Here is a 9,651-nt window from a genome sequence, read left to right as displayed (position 1 = left end):
CCCGACAGCCCCTTCACGACAGCATCCAGTCCAGGGGCCACAGTAGTGACGTGAGCAAAGGGAAGGGACTGCCATCGGGGCAAACTCTAGACCCAAGGCCACCTTCCCAGCTCCAGCCCTAGGCCCTTCAGCAGCGCATACTGGGCATGTGGGCACAGCATGGTCAGATAGGGGATGGCCACCTGCTGCGGCTCCAGCTCCCAGTGGCTGGGGTAGACAGCGATCCCGGGTCAGTGTGGCGCCGTGTGGTCAGCTGAGACCCTGGGCATTTCCCTGTCAATGTAAATCTCTCCAAGAGCTGAGCACAGAACAGTGTGTGCTGGTCAGGGGATGTAGACAGGTGGGCGTGCCAGCCTGGCTATTCCCCAAAGGACACAGTCACAGCCCACAGCCTGCAGTCCGGTGCCTCCTTGTCCTCGGAGCCTGTTTGAAAGCCCGTGCCTGGGGGGCCACCCAAACCCCAACATGTCGGCCTACACAGGCTCCCCAACCCAAGCCTCCTGGCCAGAGCTGGCCTCTGGAAGGAGTTAGCCCAGCCCTAGTGTCCGAGGGATGACTCTCAGAATCACACGTATCTCCCTCCCGAATAGCTCTGAACCCCTTACGGCTCACCCCAGGCATGGAGGGACCTGGAGCAATCTCCCCATATGCAGGAAGAATGCCTGACCTGCAGGGACCAAGGGGAGCTTCTTGGCGAAAACGTGAGTGTGGGGCACATGGAAGGCTCACCTTCAGAAACCCCCCCGCCCCCCGCCTTGGGGTCAGGACTGAGCCTGCCTGCTCCCTGCATGTTGCCATCACCTGTTTCCCCAGTCCTTTCTTCAGGACACACTGCCCAGGACCCCAAGTAGTGCAAAAGAAGCTATTGGAAGCTCAGCTCACAGACCAAAGGCCACCAGGGGGCTGTCCCCAGCCAGTGCATCCTGAAAGATGGCAGAGAGCTGCAAGAGGGCAAGTGTAACAGGACCAATGAGGGCCACGGACAGCCCGGACAGTCAGAGTTGGGATGGCCAGCCTTCATTCTCCCGGGAAACAAGGCCTCTGGTGCACTGGTGGGCCCTGAGACCAGCCAGATGCTGGCCACACAGCTGGCTCAGTGCCCCATGGCTCTGCAAGGTTTCTAAGATGCTGCCCAACCCTCAGCCATCTGTGGCTCCTGGAAAGGAGGGAGGCAGGCCTGGCCTGGGGACCACAGCCCAGCTGCTCCAGTCACAGGAGGGACCTGCCCTGAAGCCCCCAGCCTGGCAGTACAGGAGTGGGGTGGGGGTATGGAGCAGAGCTGGGGCTGAGATCACTCCGCGCACCCCACAGGGCTGGCTGTAGGACAGGCAAGGGCCTGGGTCTCGCTGCAGCCACTGTTCCTTGAGAAGCCCAGAAGGGAAGCCCTCTAGGCGGACGCCCACGGCCCACAGCACAAGGGTGGAGCGCAGGGAGGGGGAAGCCAGGGGGTGACACAAGGGTGGAGCGTGGGGGGGCGTTGCGAGGTTACTCTCCTGGCAGACGCGAGTCCCCTGCGCCACAGCTAGTGCTCCAGGACTGTTTTAGACGTGTGACCATTTTGAGGATTACAGCAAATGATTCTATTTGTAATTTCTAACCCTCCAACTGCCCTCCCCCCAAAAAAACTGTACATGAGTTTACAAACATATTAACATATAAATAACGAGAAGCATCCTGGCGGAGCCTCCCCAGCTGTCTCTGCTCGACATTAAGACTTCGAGGGGAGCGCGCTGCCGGCCGCACACGGTGCCCACTGCGGGGCACATCGCCAGTGGCTTCTGCACTGCCAGGTCCAACCATCCAACTGTCCGTGGTGCCCAGGAAGCCCGGTCATCGCTCGGGCTCGAGCTCGTGCTGGAAGGGCCGCCGCTTCTCCCGACAGTGCTTCTTGTGGGCAGGCCAGTCCTTCTGCTGGCACTGGGAGCCACAGTACCGGGCCACCTGGCAGCGCCCGCAGATGTTGAACTCCCGGAGCTGAAAGGACACGGGACGGTGAGGCAGAGGCCCACGGTGGGGGCACGGAGGGGTCAGCAGAGGGCGGGGCGGCAGAGTACCTGCTTCTCCATCATCGTGCAGGGCGGGTAATGGCACTCGTAGTAGGTGCAGGAGCTCTCTTCCTCCTCTACCACGTCCCCGTTGGCGTTGTAGTACCGCGTCACGTTCAGGACGGGGAACTGCTCTTCGATGGGGTCCGTGGGCAGCTGCTGAATCGCGAGCCAGTATAAGCTTTGCTCCCTGAAAGACAGAGGATGGTCCAGTACAATCCAGCCACACACGGTCAAGGCACAGGTGACAATGACAAGACTCCAGGATGGACAAGCTGCTTCCTCCTGCTCAGGATACCCCACCCCAACTTTTGTAATGGTGACCTCACGTTTCTTTGGCCCCTGCCACTGCATGGGCTCATCTCTATGGGGCATCAAGTACTTAGCATGTTCTGTCTTCCCACAAACAGGGCAGGGCAGGGCTGTGTCTGCCCATTTGTCAGTCTCCCACACGGGGGACCGACGGGCAAACAACGGGCAGGGGCAGTGTGGGGCCGCAGCCTGGCACCTGGCCAGGACCAGGCAGCCCCTCTTCCAGCCTCTGCCCCGACTTGGTCCTCCTCCTCTGGTGCTGTGAGCTGCTCTGCACCCTTCTGAACACCTGTCGTGTTTGAGCGGCACACGCCTTGCACCTGAAGAACTCTACCTGACACCAGAGCTGGGGTGCGCTGACAGGCTGGGCGGGAAAGTGAGCACCCCACCCCTGGAGCTGGGCTTCAAAGGGGCACCCCCACTGCGAGATCCAGAGTAGGTTGACCAGCCCCTCAACCTGTGGGCGGGGCCTAGAAGGCTGTCCTCATCCGACACCATATACAACAATTAATTCAAATGGACCAAGGACCTAAACATAAGACCACAAACAAACAAACTCTTGTAAGAAAACAGCACAAAAGGTGCACAACACTAGATTTGGCAATGATCTCAAAGGTATGGGTAACACAAGAAAAAATAGACAAATTGATTGGACTTCACGAAAATTTAAAAATTTTGTGCATCGAAAGACAGTCGGGGGCCGGGGGTTATCACTTTGTGAGGGGTGTAAATATCTATTATGTTAGACATTTATACCCCTGAAACTAATAAAAATAAAAAAATTTTAAAAAGACATTATTCACAGAGTAAAAAAGCAGCCCAAGGAATGGGAGAAAATATTTGCAAGTCATATATCTGATAAGGGATTAATATAAAAAATACACAAAGAATTCAACGACTCAACATAACAACCCGATTGAAAAATGAGAAAAGCATCTGAATAGACGTTTCTCCAAAGACCACAAACGGCCAACCAGCACATGTAAAGGTGCTCAACGTCTCTAGTCATCAGGGAAATGCAGATCAAAACCACGCTGAGATACCACCTCACACCCATTAAAATGGCTACTATAAAAAATTAAAAAAAAAACCACACCAAAAAACAAAATTGTCAATTATACCTCGATTTAAACAAAACAAAAACAAGTGCTGGCGAGGATGTGGAGAAGAGGGAAGCCTCGTGCACTGCTGGGGGGAATGTGAAACGGAGCAGCCGCCGTGGAAGATTATATATGCAGGTTCCTCAAAAAGCTAAAAACAGAACTACCCTGTGACCCAGTGATCCCACTCCTGGGTAGGCACCTAAAGAACTGGAAGCAGGTCTCAGAGGGAGATTTGCACCCACGTCCACAGCAGCCCGGGGGTGGGGTGGGAGCACCCCCAGTGTCCACTGACAGAGGACCAGATACACCAAACGGGGTCCCTCCACACAGTGGAGCGTCACAGCCCTGAAAGGAAGGAGGTCCTGACACCCGCTATCACGTGGATGGACCCTGAGGACACTGTGCTCAGTGAAACGAGCCAGTCCCAGGACAAACCCTGCAGGACCCCCTCACAGGAGGTCCCCAGAGGAGTCAGATTCAGAGACAGGAAGTAGATGGGGGACCAGGGCTGGGGAGGGGAGGGGAGTGAGTGTTCAATAGGGACAGGGTGTCAGTTTGGGGAGACGAGAAAGTCCTGGAGATGATGGAGGAGGTGGCCGCACGACAGGGTGACTGCGCCTAATGCCACCTAAAGACGGTTACATGGTAAACTTATGTATATTTTACCACAATAAGTCAGGAGGTGGGGGAGGCTGCTGCTTTCTGAGCCAGTCATGAAGTCATGGGACCTCCAGACAAGCAGGTCCCAGCCCCATCCGGCTTTGGAAGGCAGAAAGGAAGGAAAAGCACCTTTGCAGAGGCCTTGCCCCTGTGGCTGAGTGGCCCTCGGGCCACACTGGCACGAGTTAGGCAGGCATAGCGAGAGGTGCAGGCTTGGGAGAGGCTGTGGCACCACGCTGCCTGCCTCACCAATGGGTGACACCATTCCAGGAGCTGGCCGCGATGAAAGGCATGCCACACGCAGGCCAGCTGAGCTCAGGTGGCCCTGACCCACAAGTCGGGCAGACACTACTGAGGGTCTAGACCACAGATGGGACGCAGGAGGCAGGTACTGCACCCTCCAGGTGGTCTACAGGAGAACAGGGCGGCCAGGCTTGGCCCAGCAGAGACCACTGGATGGGCGCCTGGTTGGACCGACCGTCTCCAAACAGGTGTTCCTGACTGTGGTCTACTTATCTCCTCGCCACAAAGGGTGAGCAGGAGTCCCATCAGCCATGGTTTGGCCCAAGCCTAAGTCACAAGGAGACCCACCTGAAATGCCAGATTTCATAGGCCAGACTGCTTGGAAGGAGCAGAACCACTGCCGGGTGAGAAGGTGGGCAGTGTCCCCCAGTTTGCAGTGGGCGGCAGGAGACCTTACGGTGCCAGGGAGGCCGGGCCCCAGGGTCCACACTGGACGGCTCAGGGGGAATCCTGGACGCCTGCTGAGCTGCCCTTACCCTCCTGGCAATAACGCAGTTTTGTTTCATGGAAGAGCCCTCCTGTCCCTTGCTCCCAGCTAAGAGTGACTCAAAGAAAGCTAACTAGTTGGCCCCAGGACTTCCTGGGGACACACCACTTGTGGGAAGCGAGTCCACAGCTCTGGTGGCCGCTCCAGAAGGAAGACTGCAGACGGCAGCTGGCTTTCCCACGTCAGCCAGGAACGCCAGTTTCTGTCACTTTGAACCAAGGCCAGACTAACATGATCCCCAGGAAGGTAACCATCCTGAGGAGTCAGTTTCCCTCAAGAACAGGGAGTTTCAGGGCCAAACCCTACATGGCAGATGGAACCCAGAGCCTGGGTCCGCCCCGCACCACTGACCACACAGCTGCTCCCTCCTGCCATTCCCACCTCTGCTGCTTAGTGTGGTCAGGTCCTGAGGGAGACAACAGCAGTGGTGCACGCACCGTCTTCCTTCTGCCACGATCTTGAGGACACTGACCCGTCCAACCTCACTGCCACCTGCCTGCTGGGACTCAGCCCACTAGTGTCAGGAAAAGCTGCCCAGAGGCCCAAGGATACGCTCAGAAACCCCAGGCAGCCCCTCTGAGCTCCCTGGCTTGCGTCACCTCCCAGCTTCCGTCCTGCTGGTCTCCACCTCTTCCCAAGGCTCTATGAAGCTCACAGCGGGGCTGCTCCTGGCCACATGAACTGCCCCCGAAGCGTACTCCCCCCACAAATGGGCGGCTTGAGCCATCCTAAACAGAGGCGCTGTTTTCAGGACCATGGTGAGGCAGACGCCAAGCCCCCAAACCACAGTCTCATTTCTGTTAAACCACCGCTTAGGCCAACTCTTTAGTAAGAGCACGACAAAAAAGCCCATCTGTGTGCACAGGGGGCCCTTTGAAATAGACACCTGACATGTCTCAGTCGTGAAGTCCTGCCACGTGCAGGCGTCTAGCCCGGGCAGCCCTCCTCCCCACTGGAGCTGATCACCAGAAGACCAACCCGAAAAGATAACCATCAAAACCTTACTCCACCTCCACGACGAAAGGAGGACCCCACACCCTGGTGCCCAAACCCACGAAGCACTGGAGCAGCGTGGAGACACGGGAGCCTGAGCGACCCACCTCTGCTTGCTGGAGGTCTCCTCCGCTCTGGGCCGCCAGCCCCACGGAACCAGCTGCAGGTTGTCCAGGCGGTTGTCCACAGTCACCGCATTCAGATGCACCACCTGGAAGCCGGGGGCGATGCCCCCTCGGTGCCGCTCCCTGGGGGCAGACAGACAGGTTTCTAACCCCGCCTCCAAAACCTACCCAAGCCTGTTAGCCATGTGGTCTGAACTGACTCTCCTCACACTGCCGTGTAGGGGACACAGCAGGAGCAGGCTGCCCAGAAGACTCCACGTGTGTCAGTCTGTGGCTCAAACGTACAGACCACATTGGCAGGTCAGCGAGGCTGCAAGAGGCCGTGGCTGGAGCCCCAAACCATCTAGCACACGGCCTAGAAAATGCCCCACATGCGCGGCCCCCCGCGTTTTGGACCCCACAGAGCACACCGAGGAAAGCCATCCTTTCCCTACATCCCCCTAACCGGCCCAGCAAGAGCCCGGGAAGGACCAGGCCCCACGCCCCCCCAGAGGAGGCTGTGTACCCCGGAACGAGCACAGGAGCAGAAAGGGCACTTGGTGGCTGAAAGCTTTAGGCTCCCCTGCCAGTGCCACAGTCTGCAGTCATTCATTCCTCAGTTAGTGGCAATGATGCAAAAGCACTATCTGTAAACAAGGGCAGGTGGCTCCACTGGCTCCACACACATCAGGGCTCATGCAAGACCCAGGCAGGAAACAAGTAGCTCAAAAATACCCACCACAGCAACTCGTGAAGAAGCCTTCCCGACCCCCTTCCTCGATTTTTGTCAAAGGCACACGCAAATATCTTAGCGCCATTTCCATCTGCGTCGACCTCCATCCTGGCCTAGGAGGAATGGGAAGAGAGCTGTTAGAAAGCCTCTGATTTTTGGCAACATTTTAAACACCTCTTAGAAAAACAGCGACGTGAATAGAGGGACAAATGCCAGGCCTGTTCCTGGGGCCCTGGGAGTCTGCAGAAGCTCCTACAGACACACGGCACGGAGATGCCGGCGTGTCCCAATAAGCACCCTCCTCACCCTCCTGAATTCAAACAAGACACTCATGAAGCACACTGCACAATAGGTGGGCACAGCGACATAAACCCCCCCCCCCCAGAAGCCCATAATCCCGTGAGCAAGATGAACCCCTGCACGAGACACCATTGTGAAAATGTGAAGGGCAGAGATGGGGGTGCTGGCCCACAGATGCCTGGAGCGTGTCCCTAAGGAAGGAGTGAGTGACATGGACAGAGCAAGGTGGAGCACTCGGAAGGTGAAAGGAGCACTGGGCACCAGGACAGACAGTGGGGCCAAGGCCAGAGAAAAGGTAAGGTGGCATGGGACAGTCTCCCAAGGAGCCAGGACCTGTCCAACTGAACATCCAGTCACAAATGTGACACAATTTGTTCTGTTTTTCAAAAAGAGCTGGCAAGAAGGGAGGACGTGAGGGAGGCCCTGCGTGACAGAGGCAGCACTGAGACCCATGTCCTCATGCGAGGTCCTGCCCTCACATCTCAGGGAAGAACACCATTCCTCACCGCCCTGCTGGGCACTAACCGAAAGCAGGCCTGCAGAGGGAAGGCGGCCCTTACCTCAAAGGAGTAGCCCTCCACCAGCGGGATGTCTTGCTCATCTATCAGTGTGTACTTGGTCTAGAAAGCAACCACATTTCGAAACATTACATTGGGGATCAGGCGAAGGCACTGGCAACAGGCAGGAGCGGCCCATCAGACTAAGAGGGAGCCGTCAAGGGGCGGAGGAGCCGACCCACGCGCAGGTCGACGTGCCAAAAGCTGGTACCACTGGAGCAGGTTTCAGGCCTCACTGGCACCCGCACCCGACTAACGCTTCGAAGTGCCATGGAACTGGCCAGCCAGCCTCTAAGCTGTGCGTTTGAAGGTGCCAATAAACCTAGTCCAACAGGCGGCATCACTGGAGCAGAGACGAGCCCCGGGCTGAGGCAGAATATCCAGAAGGTTTCAATGCTTATTGATTAAACAGGGCAGTCGGTACTCAGGTGCTCACTGAGTTGTCCTTTTTAGCTTTTTGTTCCAAGCAAAAGCTTTAGAGGATGACATTAACACAACCAGTCAGTAAGTCAGAAGGACCCTCAGACCTGTGGGGAGCCCACCCTGCTAGTTACAAAGCCACATCCCGCCTGCAGGACGGGCAGGTAACGGCCTCCGAACCATCACTCTCGCCTGGGAAGCTTTTTTCTAGGATCTGAGTCCGTTTTACCTTCATCTGACTGCCTCTGCTCCTCTCTCCCACCAGAAGCTTCCGCCGCTTGTGATGGGAACAGGGTTCCCATCCAGGGTAAGGTCCGCGGCTGGTGCAGCTGCACGGCCGGCCGGCTCCTGGAAACAGCCAAGCCTCGATGCCCACAGGTGCTAGGAAGCCCCAGCCTCGGACACGCGGAGGGCGGGGCCGGGGATGGGAGAGAAGCAGAGGGAGGCCTGCTCCGGCGAGGCCCACTGAGGCTCAGCCAGACGTGGCCACCGCGGGCAGCGTGAAACCTGCGCGAAGCTCCACTATGACCCGAAGGCACGCACGGAGCGGCGCGCACACACCGGTCTTGGCAAGGAGCGAGCGCGCCGCATCGCAGGCGCTGCGCTCCCCGCGCCGCAGGTGCAGCCGACAGCCCCCTCCTCCCCGGCGCACCGTCGGAGCCCCAGGCCGCGGCCGGAGGGCAGCCCACCGCGGGGACAGGCCGCCAGCCCGCCGCCCGCACAACCGCCAAACGCTGCGCCCCCTGTCCAGCCCCGGGCCCCAGGCCCTGCGCCGCTCACCTTCCCGGCCACCCGGCCGAGCCGCACGATGCCCAATTTGAAGTCTGTCATGGCCAGGCCTGCGCTCGGTCGGCGGCGCCGCTCCCTCGGGAGGCGCCGAGCCGGGGCGGGGCCGCGGCGCGCCTGGCGAGCCGGGCGAGCGGGCCGGGGTCGGGTCCGGGCGGCCGGACGGGACGAGGCTGGGCCGGACTCAGGCCGCCGCCGCCTCGCGCCCGCCGGACCTGCCACGCGCCGCCGCTGCCGCCGCGCGCACCACAGCGAGCGGAGGCGAGGGCGGGGCGCGGCACGGACACACCCCCGCCCGCCGCCGCATGGCCAATAACGGGGCGCGCCCTGCACCGGCCGGCGCGCGCCGCCACGCCGCGGCCAATGGGAGGCGGGCGAGAGCGCCGGCGCGCTGAGGAGCAGGGCGAGCGCGGGGGAGGGGCGCGGCCGGGGGCGGCGCCTGCGCGGCCGCCTGGCGCTACGTCAGTTTCGCGGGAAGCTTTGTGCGGGCGTCGGCTCTCCGAGCTCCCGGCCTCGCGCCGGCCACCAACCCCCGATACTGCGCGCGGCCCCGGGGCCTGGTTGCGCGCCCCGGGCCGTCTGGAAGGCCCCTGCAGGACTGGCTGCGGCTCCTCATAAACGGTCCGGCGTCCGTCCGCAGGGCAGCCGGCAGGCGGCCCCGTGTACGGACGGGAGCCGGGAGCTGCGAGGCGGCGGCGGAGTAGGGTCTGGGGTGGCCAGTGCCTGCAGGACTCTGAAGACGGCCCGGCCCGAACTGAATGCGGCCCGCTGGCAGGGCCCCTGGCCGCCCTCCTTCCTCCCCGGACGCCCGCCGCCCCCTCCTCACAGAGGCCGCGTGGGGACCACGG

The 9,651-nt window shown here is 59.9% G+C and overlaps 1 protein-coding gene across 2 annotated transcripts; it reads right to left on the bottom strand.

Moving 5' to 3' along the window:
* Positions 1–1,552: 1,552 nt before the first annotated feature.
* On the bottom strand, positions 1,553–9,071 carry ZMYND19 (zinc finger MYND-type containing 19). Of its 2 annotated transcripts, XM_074331456.2 has the most exons (7): positions 8,798–9,071; positions 8,247–8,365; positions 7,601–7,660; positions 6,747–6,853; positions 6,011–6,151; positions 2,055–2,235; positions 1,689–1,974 (listed from the first exon to the last, which is right to left on the bottom strand). In XM_074331456.2, the coding sequence occupies exons 2-7, from the start codon at positions 8,250–8,252 to the stop codon at positions 1,831–1,833; spliced, it is 639 nt and encodes a 212-aa protein (XP_074187557.1). In that variant the 5' UTR covers positions 8,253–8,365; positions 8,798–9,071; the 3' UTR covers positions 1,689–1,830. The 2 variants fall into 2 exon arrangements, with proteins under 2 accessions (XP_019612281.1, XP_074187557.1); XM_019756722.3 differs by lacking the exon at positions 8,247–8,365 and having other exon boundaries at positions 1,553–1,974; positions 8,798–9,070.
* Between the last annotated feature and the right edge of the window lie 580 nt (positions 9,072–9,651).

This window comes from Rhinolophus sinicus, chromosome 16 (genome assembly GCF_057876585.1).
Source record: "Rhinolophus sinicus isolate RSI-liver-muscle chromosome 16, RSI-T2T, whole genome shotgun sequence".
In the NCBI taxonomy this organism is placed as follows: domain Eukaryota; kingdom Metazoa; phylum Chordata; class Mammalia; order Chiroptera; family Rhinolophidae; genus Rhinolophus; species Rhinolophus sinicus.
This window is presented reverse-complemented; position numbering and strand designations above follow the sequence as displayed.